A 10,261-nucleotide genomic window follows, 5' to 3' on the forward strand; every position below is an offset into this window, starting at 1 on the left:
CCCCCAACGTAGCCACCATCCCCACACCCCCTTGCTTTCGGGGCTCCGTCGGGGACGGGTTCCCGTGCCCCCACATCCGCCCCCCGACCCCTTTCGGTTGCGTCCGCAGGCGCAGGCGCGGTGCCACCGCATCGGGCAGAGCAAAGCGGTGAAGGTCTACCGCCTCATCACGCGCAACTCCTACGAGAGGGAGATGTTCGACAAAGCCAGCCTCAAACTGGGCCTGGACAAGGCCGTGCTGCAGTCCATGAGCGGCCGCGAGGGCAACATCGCCGGGGTGAGGCGTCCTCGGGGGGAAACGGGGTGAGGGGACCCCCGAATTCGGGGTTCTCCCGCTGGAAATGTTGGCGTTCTGGGGTTATTGGGGAAGGCGGGGGTTGAAGATGCGAGTTTTGGGGTTTCTAAGGGGAACTTGGGTGAAGATCCCAAGTTTTGGGGTCCCTCAAGAAAAACTTGGGTGAAGATCCCAAGTTTTGGGGTTCTCCAAGAGGAACTTGGGTGAAGTTCCCAAATTTTGGGGTCTTCCAAGAGGAACTTGAGTGTAGATCCCAAGTTTTGGGGTTCTCCAAGAGGAACTTGGGTGAAGATCCCAAGTTTTGGGGTTTTCTAAGAGGAACTTGAGTGTAGATCCCAAGTTTTGGGGTTTCCAAGAGGAACTTGGGTGAAGATCCCAAGTTTTGGGGTCCCCCAAGAGGAACTTGGGTGAAGATCCCAAGTTTGGGGTTCTCCAAGAGGAACTTGAGTGAAGATCCCAAATTTTGGGGTCCCCCAAGAAAAACTTGGGTAAAGATCCCAAGTTTTGGGGTCCCCCAAGAGGAACTTGAGTGTAGATCCCAAGTTTTAGGGTTACTCAGGAAGAACTTGGGTAAAGATCCAAATTTTGGGGTTCCCCAAGGAAAACTTGGGTAAAGATCCCAAGTTTTGGGGTCCCCCAAGAGGAACTTGGGTGAAGATCCCAAGTTTGGGGTTCTCCAAGAGGAACTTGAGTGAAGATCCCAAGTTTTGGGGTCCCCCAAGAAAAACTTGGGTAAAGATCCCAAGTTTTGGGGTCCCCCAAGAAAAACTTGGGTAAAGATCCCAAGTTTTGGGGTCCCCCAAGAGGAACTTGAGTGTAGATCCCAAGTTTTAGGGTTACTCAGGAAGAACTTGGGTAAAGATCCAAATTTTGGGGTTCCCCAAGGAAAACTTGGGTGAAGATCCCAAGTTTTGGGGTTTTCTAAGAGGAACTTGGGTGAAGACCCCAAATTTTGGGGTTCCCAAAGGGAAACTTGAGAGAAGATTCCAATTTTTGGGGTTCTCCAAGAGGAACTTGGGTGAAGTTCCCAAGTTTTGGGGTTACTCAGGAAGAACTTGGGTAAAGATCCAAATTTTGGGGTTCCCCAAGGAAAACTTGGGTAAAGATCCCAAGTTTTGGGGTTCTCCAAGAGGAACTTGGGTGAAGATCCCAAGTTTTGGGGTTCTCCAAGAGGAACTTGAGTGAAGATCCCAAGTTTTGGGGTCCCCCAAGAAAAACTTGGGTAAAGATCCCAAGTTTTGGGGTCCCCCAAGAAAAACTTGAGTGAAGATCCCAAGTTTTGGGGTTTTCTAAGAGGAACTTGAGTGAAGATCCCAAGTTTTGGGGTCCCTCAAGAAAAACTTGGGTGAAGATCCCAAGTTTTGGGGTTCTCCAAGAGGAACTTGGGTGAAGATCCCAAGTTTTGGGGTCCCCCAAGGAAAACTTGAGAGAAGATTCCAATTTTTGGGGTTCTCCAAGGGAAACTTGAGTGTAGATCCCAATTTTTGGGGTCCCCCCAAGAAAAACTTGAGTGTAGATCCCCATTTTTGGGGTTTCCAAGAGGAACTTGGGTGAAGACCCCAAATTTTGAGGTCCCCCAAGAAAAACTTGAGTGAAGATCCCAATTTTTGAGGTCCCCCAAGAAAAACTTGAGTGTAGATCCCCATTTTTGGGGTTCTCCAGGAGAAACGTGGGGTGCAGACCCCACCTTTGGGTTTTTCCGAGTTGCGTTTTTTGGCTGGGACGACCCCCAAGCCCCCCCTAATCCCCCCCCCCAAGCCCCCCCTAATCCCCCCCCGTCCCCCCCAATCCTTTTCACCCCAAAGATCCAACAGTTCTCCAAGAAGGAGATCGAGGACCTCCTCCGCAAGGGCGCCTACGCCGCCATCATGGAAGAGGACGACGAAGGCTCCAATTCTGCGAGGAAGACATCGACCAAATCCTTCTGCGCCGCACCACCACCATCACCATCGAGAGCGAGGGGAAGGGCTCCACTTTTGCCAAGGTTCACCCCCAAAATCCTTTCCTGTTACCCCCATTTTCCCATCGCCTTTTTTGGGGGGGGGGGGTCTCGGGTCAACGGTGGAGGTCTCGGTTCTAGGCGAGCTTCGTGGCGTCGGAAAACCGCACCGACATCGCCTTGGACGACCCCAATTTTTGGCAGAAATGGGCCAAGAAAGCCGACCTGGATCTGGATCTTCTCAACAGCAAAGTGAGCGATGCTCCGGACGGGTGGGAGCAGAGCTCGGATTTTGGGGCGAAAAAGCTGAATGTGGGGTGTTTTGTTTTTTGGGGGGGCAGAACAACCTGGTGATCGACACGCCGCGCGTCCGCAAGCAGACCCGCCACTTCAGCACGTTGAGGGACGATGACCTGGTGGAGTTCTCCGACCTGGAGAGCGACGACGAGGAGAAACCGCGATCGCGACGGCACGAGCGGCAGCATGGCGTCGTCTACGGCCGCACCGACTGCTTCCGCGTGGAGAAACACCTCCTGGTCTACGGGTGGGTCCAACTTATGGGGTTTTTGGGGCTGAGATCCCGATGAAAATTGGGTGGAAGAGACAAAATATGTCGTGGTCTACAGGTGGGATTGTTTTATAGGGTTTTTGGGCTGAAATCCCGATGAAAATTGAGTGGGAGAGACAAAATGTGTCCTGGTCTACGGGTGGGAGCACCTTGTAGGGTTTTTGGGGCTGAAATCCCGATGAAAATTGGGTGGGAGAGACAAAATATGTCGTGGTCTACGGGTGGGACCAACTTATGGGGTTTTTGGGGCTGAGATCCCGATGAAAATTGAGTGGGAGAGACAAAATACGTCGTGGTCTACGGGTGGGACCAACTTATAGGGTTTTTGGGCTGAAATCCCCATGAAAATTGAGTTGGAGAGACAAAATATGTCGTGGTCTACGGGTGGGACGACATTATGGGGTTTTTTGGGGAGAAACACGTCCTGGTCTACGGGTGGGAGCACCTTGTAGGGTTTTTGGGGCTGAGATCCCGATGAAAATTGAGTGGGAGAGACAAAATATGTCGTGGTCTACGGGTGGGACCAACTTATAGGGTTTTTGGGGCTGAAATCCCGATGAAAATTGAGTGGGAGAGACAAAATATGTCATGGTCTACGGGTGGGACCAACTTATAGGGTTTTTGGGGCTGAAATCCCCATGAAAATTGAGTTGGAGAGACAAAATATGTCGTGGTCTACGGGTGGGACGACATTATGGGGTTTTTTGGGGAGAAACACGTCCTGGTCTACGGGTGGGAGCACCTTGTAGGGTTTTTGGGGCTGAGATCCCGATGAAAATTGAGTGGGAGAGACAAAATATGTCGTGGTCTACGGGTGGGACCAACTTATAGGGTTTTTGGGGCTGAAATCCCGATGAAAATTGAGTGGGAGAGACAAAATATGTCATGGTCTACGGGTGGGACCAACTTATGGGGTTTTTGGGGAGAAACACGTCCTGGTCTATGTGCGGGATCGTGTTATAGGGTTTTTGAGGCTGAAATCCCGATGAAAATTGAGTGGGAGAGACAAAATACGTCGTGGTCTACGGGTGGGACCAACTTATGGGGTTTTTTGGGGAGAAACACCTCCTGGTCTACGGGTGGGTCCAAATTATGGGGTTTGTGGGGCTGAGATCCCGATGAAAATTGAGTGGGAGAGACAAAATATGTCGTGGTCTACGGGTGGGACCAACTTATGGGGTTTTTTGGGGAGAAACACGTCCTGGTCTACGGGTGGGACCACCTTGTGGGGTTATTGGGGCTGAAATCCCGATGAAAATTGGGTGGGAGAGACAAAATATGCCGTGGTCTACGGGTGGGACCAACTTATGGGGTTTTTGGGGCTGAAATCCCGATGAAAATTGAGTGGGAGAGACAAAATATGTCGTGGTCTACGGGTGGGACCAACTTATAGGGTTTTTTGGGAGAAACACGTACTGGTCTACGGGTGGGTCCACCTTGTGGGGTTTTTGGGGCTGAAATCCCGATGAAAATTGGGTGGGAGAGACAAAATATGTCGTGGTCTACGGGTGGGACCAACTTATGGGGTTTTTGGGGCTGAGATCCCGATGAAAATTGAGTGGGAGAGACAAAATGTGTCCTGGTCTACGGGTGGGACCAACTTGTAGGGTTTTTTGGGGAGAAACACGTCCTGGTCTACGGGTGGGAGCACCTTGTGGGGTTTTTGGGGCTGAAATCCCGATGAAAATTGAGTGGGAGAGACAAAATACGTCGTGGTCTACGGGTGGGACGACATTATGGGGTTTTTGGGGCTGAAATCCCGATGAAAATTGAGTGGGAGAGACAAAATGTGTCCTGGTCTATGGGTGGGACCAAATTATGGGGTTTTGGGGGCTGAGATCCCGATGAAAATTGAGTGGGTTCAAATCCATTTTGGTGCCAACCCTGAGGAGATATTGGGTTCAAATCCATTTTGGTGCCAACCCTGAGGAGATATTTGATTTTAAATCCATTTTGATGCCAACCCTGAGGGGATATTTGATTTAAATCACCATTTTGATGCCAACCCTGAGGAGATATTTGGGTCAAAATCCATTTTGATGCCAACCATGAGGAGATATTGGGTTCAAATCCATTTTGATGCCAACCCTGAGGAGATATTGGGTTCAAATCCATTTTGGTGCCAACCCTGAGGAGATATTGGGTTCAAATCCATTTTGATGCCAACCCTGAGGAGATATTTGATTTAAATCACCATTTTGATGCCAACCCTGAGGAGATATTGGACTTAAATCACCATTTTGATGCCAACCCTGAAGAGATATTGGGTTCAAATCCATTTTGATGCCAACCCTGAGGAGATATTTGATTTTAAATCCATTTTGATGCCAACCATGAGGAGATATTTGATTTTAAATCCATTTTGATGCCAACCATGAGGAGATATTTGATTTTAAATCCATTTTGATGCCAACCCTGAGGAGATATTGGGTTCAAATCCATTTTGGTGCCAACCCTGAGGAGATATTGGATTTAAATCACCATTTTGATGCCAACCATGAGGAGATATTGCATTTTAAATCCATTTTGGTGCCAACCCTGAGGAGATATTGGTTAAAATCCATTTTGATGCCAACCCTGAGGAGATATTGGGTTAAAATCCATTTTGATGCCAACCCTGAGGAGATATTGGGTTCAAATCCATTTTGGTGCCAACCCTGAGGAGATATTTGGATTAAATCACCATTTTGATGCCAACCATGAAGAGATATTTGGGTTCAAATCCATTTTGGTGCCAACCCTGAGGAGATATTGGACTTAAATCACCATTTTGATGCCAACCCTGAGGAGATATTTGATTTTAAATCCATTTTGGTGCCAACCCTGAGGAGATATTGGATTTAAATCACCATTTTGGTGCCAACCCTGAGGAGATATTGGGTTCAAATCCATTTTGATGCCAACCCTGAGGAGATATTGGACTTAAATCACCACTTTGACGCCCACCCCGAGCGACTCTTCGTGAACCGAGCCCCATTTTTGACCTCTTCTTCTCCCCCCCCCCAACTCGCGACCCCCGGGCCCCCCCCGCACCCCATAACCCCGTCCCCCCTTTTTCCCCCCCACCAGTTGGGGTCGTTGGCGCGAGATCCTCTCCCACGGACGTTTCAAGCGACGCCTTTCGGAGCGCGACGTGGAAACCATCTGCCGAGCCATCTTGGTCTACTGCCTCCTCCACTACCGCGGCGACGAGAGCATCAAGGCCTTCATTTGGGACCTCATCAGCCCTAACGAGAACGGCAAGGCCAAGGAGCTGCAGAACCACTCCGGTGAGGCCCCCCACTTGTGGGGCGGGACCCTCTTTTTTTTTTTGGGGGGGGGGTCTCTTGCTGAGAGCCCTTTTCTCCTGCAGGGCTCTCCATCCCCGTCCCTCGGGGGCGGAAAGGGAAGAAGGTGAAATCCCAAAACGCTTTCGACGTCCATAAGGCGGAGTGGATCCGCAAGTACAACCCCGACACGCTGTTCCAGGACGAGAGCTACAAGAAGCACCTCAAGCATCAGTGCAACAAGTGAGCTCGGGGCGCACCGGGTACCCCAAATCCGCCCCACGTCCCGTGTCCGGGGGCTTTTCTTCTCGGGGTGCCCTTATCTGTGGGGTTTTCTCTTTGGGGTCCCCTTATCTATAGGGTTTTCTCTTTGGGGTCCCCTTATCTGTTGAGTTTTTTTGGGGTCCCCTCATCTGTTGAGTTCTTCTTGGGGATCCGTATCTGTTGGGTTTTCTTTTTGGGGTCCCCTCATCTGTTGGGTTTTTTGGGGTCCCCTCATCTGTTGAGTTCTTTTGGGGTCCCCTCATCTGTTGGGTTTTTTTGGGGTCCCCTTATCTGTTGGGTTTTCTCTTTGGGGTCCCCTCATCTGTTGGGTTTTCTCTTTGGGGTCCCCTCATCTGTTGGGTTTTCTTTTTGGGGTCCCCTCATCTGTTGGGTTTTTTTGGGGTCCCCTCATCTGTTGGGTTCTTTTGGGGTCCCCTCATCTGTTGAGTTTTTTTGGGGTCCCCTTATCTTTTGGGTTCTTCTCTTTGGGGTCCCCTTATCTATGGGGTCTTCTCCTCAGGGTCCCCATATCTATGGGGTCCCCCCCCGAGATGCCATTTTGGGGTCCCCCCCCCGATGCCATTCTGGGGTCCCCCCCGATGCCATTTTGGGTCCCCCCCCCCCGATGCCATTTTGGGTCCCCCCCCCCCGATGCCATATTGGGTCCCACCCCCCGATGCCATATTGGGTCCCCCCCCCCCCCCAATGCCATTCTGGGGTCCCCCCCCGATGCCATTCTGGGGTCCCCCCCGATGCCATTTTGGGGTCCCCCCCCCGATGCCATTCTGGGGTCCCCCCCGATTCCATTTTGGGGTCCCCCCCCGATGCCATATTGGGGTCTCCCCCCCGATGCCATTTTGGGGTCCCCCCCCCCGATGCCATATTGGGTCCCCCCCCCCCGATGCCATATTGGGGTCCCCCCCCGATGCCATATTGGGTCCCCCCCCCCCGATGCCATTTTGGGGTCCCCCCCCCGATGCCATTTTGGGGTCCCCCCCGATGCCATATTGGGTCCCCCCCCCCAATGCCATTCTGGGGTCCCCCCCGATGCCATTTTGGGGTGTCCCCCCCCGATGCCATTTTGGGGTCCCCCCCCGATGCCATTTTGGGGTGCCCAGGGTGCTGCTGCGGGTGCGGTTGCTGTACTTCCTGCGGCACGAGGTGATCGGGGAGCAGGCCGACAAGGTGCTGGCGGGGGTCCCGGCCAGGTGAGGAACTTTTGGGGTCCCCCCGCTCCCATTTCGGGGTCCCCCCCCCCTCTACCCCCCCCCGTCCTAATTCGGGGTCCTTGGGCCCCGATTTCAGGTCCCCCCCCAGACCCAATTTGGGGTCCTGAGGTCCTCCAGCCCCGTTCAGAACCCCTCCCCCCCCCCCAGCCCCCCAATTTTGGGGTCCCCCAGCCCCAATTTGGGGGTCCTGAGGTCCTCCAGCCCCGTTCAGAATCCCTCCCCCCCCCAGCCCCCCAATTTTGGGGTCCCCCAGCCCCAATTTTGGGGTGCTGATGTCCTCCACCCCCATTCAGAACCCCTCCCCCCCCCCCCAGCCCCCCATTTTTGGGGTCCCCCAGACCCAGTTTGGGGTCTGAGGTCCTCCAACCCAATTTTGGGGTCCCCCAGCCCCAATTTTGGGGTGCTGATGTCCTCCACCCCCATTCAGAACCCCTCCCCCCCCCCCGCCCCCCAATTTTGGGGTCCCCCAGCCCCAATTTGGGGGTCCTGAGGTCCTCCACCCCCATTCAGAACCCCTCCCCCCCCCCCAGCCCCCCATTTTTGGGGTCCCCCAGACCCAGTTTGGGGTCTGAGGTCCTCCAACCCAATTTTGGGGTCCCGAGGTCCCCCAGCCCCAATTTTGGGGTGCTGATGTCCTCCACCCCCATTCAGAACCCCTCCCCCCCCCAGCCCCCCATTTTTGGGGTCCCCCAGCCCCAGTTTGGGGGTCCTGAGGTCCTCCCCCCCCATCCAGAACCCCTCCTCCTCCCAGCCCCCCACTTTTGGGGTCCCCCAGCCCCAATTTGGGGTCCTGAGGTCCTCCACCCCCATTTTCAGGTCCCCCAGCCCCAATTTTGGGGTCCCCCAGCCCCAGTTTGGGGGTCCTGAGGTCCTCCCCCCCCATCCAGAACCCCTCCTCCTCCCAACCCCACACTTTTGGGGTCCCCCATCCCCCAATTTTGGGGTCCCCCAGCCCCAATTTGGGGTCCTGAGGTCCTCCACCCCCATTTTCAGGTCCCCCAGCCCCAATGTTGGGGTCCCCCAGCCTCAATTCTGGGGTCCCCCATCCCCAATTTGGGGGTCCTAATGTCCTCCCCCCCCATCCAGAACCCCTCCCCCCCATCCCCCCACTTTTGGGGTCCCCCATCCCCCAATTTCGGGGTCCCCCAGCCCCAATTCTGGGGTCCTGAGGTCCTCCACCCCCATTTTCAGGTCCCCCAGCCCCAATTTTGGGGTCCCCCAGCCCCAATTTGGGGGTCCTAATGTCCTCCCCCCCATCCAGAACCCCTCCCCCCCCTCCCCCCACTTTTGGGGTCCCCCATCCCCCAATTTCGGGGTCCCCCAGCCCCAATTCGTGGTCCTGCATTCCTCCCCCCCCATTCCCGATCCCTCCATCCTATTCCAAACCCTCCCCCCCCCCCTTCCATTTCCAGGGTCCCCCAGCCCCCCCCCCCCTCCCCTTAATTTTGGGGTCCCCCCCCCAATTTTGGGGTCCCCCCCGACCCTCTCCCCCGCCCCACAGCGAGCTGGACATCTGGTTCCCATTGGTGGAGCAGCTGGAGGTCCCCACTCCGTGGTGGGACGCCGAGGCCGACAAATCCCTCCTCATCGGGGTCTTCAAGCACGGTACGTCCCCCCCCCCAGCCCCCCAAGTCCCGACCCCCCCCCCCCCCGGACCCCAAACCTTTTGGGGGGTCGCAATATTTTGGGGTGCGGGGCGTCGATGTTGGGGTTCGCCCGTAGGTTACGAGAAGTACAACACGATGCGCGCCGATCCCGCTCTGTGCTTCCTGGGGAAGGTCGGAGGGCCCGATGAGAAAGCCGTCGCCGCCGAGCAGCGTCTGGACGGGGGAGACGGGTCTGTGGGGCGCCCACGCCCCATAAGTGGCCCCCGGCCCCATAGCTGCGACCCCTAAGTCCTTATCTGGGTCCCCGGGCCCCATAACTACGTCGAGGACCCCATAAATGTGGCCCTGAATCCCATAACTCCGTGTCCCGAAAGCTCTCGAGATGCCCTCAGCCCTATATGGATGTTCCTGGCCCCATAAGTGATGCCTGGCCCCATAAGTGTCCCCTGGCCCCATAGCTGCGACCCCTAAGTCCTTATCTGGGTCCCCGGGCCCCATAACTACATCGAGGACCCCATAAATGTGGCCCTGAATCCCATAACTCCGTGTCCCCAAAGCTCTCGAGATGCCTTCAACTTGATAAGGATGTTCCTGGCCCCATAAGTGTCCCCGGCCCCATAAGTGTCCCCTGGCCCCATAGCTGCGACCCCTAAGTCCTTATCTGGGTCCCCGGGCCCCATAACTACGTCGAGGACCCCATAAATTTGGCCCTGAATCCCATAACTCCGTGTCCCCAAGGCTCTCGAGATGCCCTCAGCCCTATAAGGATGTTTCTGGCCCCATAAGTGTCCCCTGGCCCCATAAGTGATGCCTGGCCCCATAAGTGTCCCCTGGCCCCATAGCTGCGACCCCTAAGTCCTTATCTGGGTCCCCGGGCCCCATAACTACGTTGAGGACCCCATAAATGTGGCCCTGAATGCCATAACTCCGTGTCCCCAAAGCTCTCGAGATGCCCTCAGCCCTATATGGATGTTTCTGGCCCCATAAGTGATGCCTGGCCCCATAAGTGTCCCCTGGCCCCTTAGCTGCGACCCCTAAGTCCTTATCTGGGTCCCCGGGCCCCATAACTACGTCGAGGACCCCATAAATGTGG

At 55.0% G+C, this 10,261-nt stretch overlaps 1 protein-coding gene across 1 annotated transcript in view; it reads left to right on the forward strand.

The window, feature by feature from the left end:
• The window catches only part of LOC136046493 (chromodomain-helicase-DNA-binding protein 8-like), a gene marked incomplete at both ends in the record, with an annotated part of 41,454 nt that extends 32,056 nt beyond the window's left edge, over positions 1–9,398 (forward strand). The window contains 10 exon segments of the mRNA XM_065733078.1: positions 110–277; positions 2,101–2,185; positions 2,188–2,279; positions 2,376–2,486; positions 2,576–2,778; positions 5,872–6,071; positions 6,155–6,311; positions 7,451–7,540; positions 9,063–9,166; positions 9,284–9,398. Of these exon segments, the coding sequence (XP_065589150.1) occupies positions 110–277; positions 2,101–2,185; positions 2,188–2,279; positions 2,376–2,486; positions 2,576–2,778; positions 5,872–6,071; positions 6,155–6,311; positions 7,451–7,540; positions 9,063–9,166; positions 9,284–9,398 (1,325 nt within the window).
• Positions 9,399–10,261: the final 863 nt, after the last annotated feature.

Source organism: Cyrtonyx montezumae, unplaced genomic scaffold (genome assembly GCF_038088225.1).
Source record: "Cyrtonyx montezumae isolate F1298 unplaced genomic scaffold, pur_monq_1.0 scaffold_161, whole genome shotgun sequence".
Taxonomy (NCBI): Eukaryota; Metazoa; Chordata; class Aves; order Galliformes; family Odontophoridae; genus Cyrtonyx; species Cyrtonyx montezumae.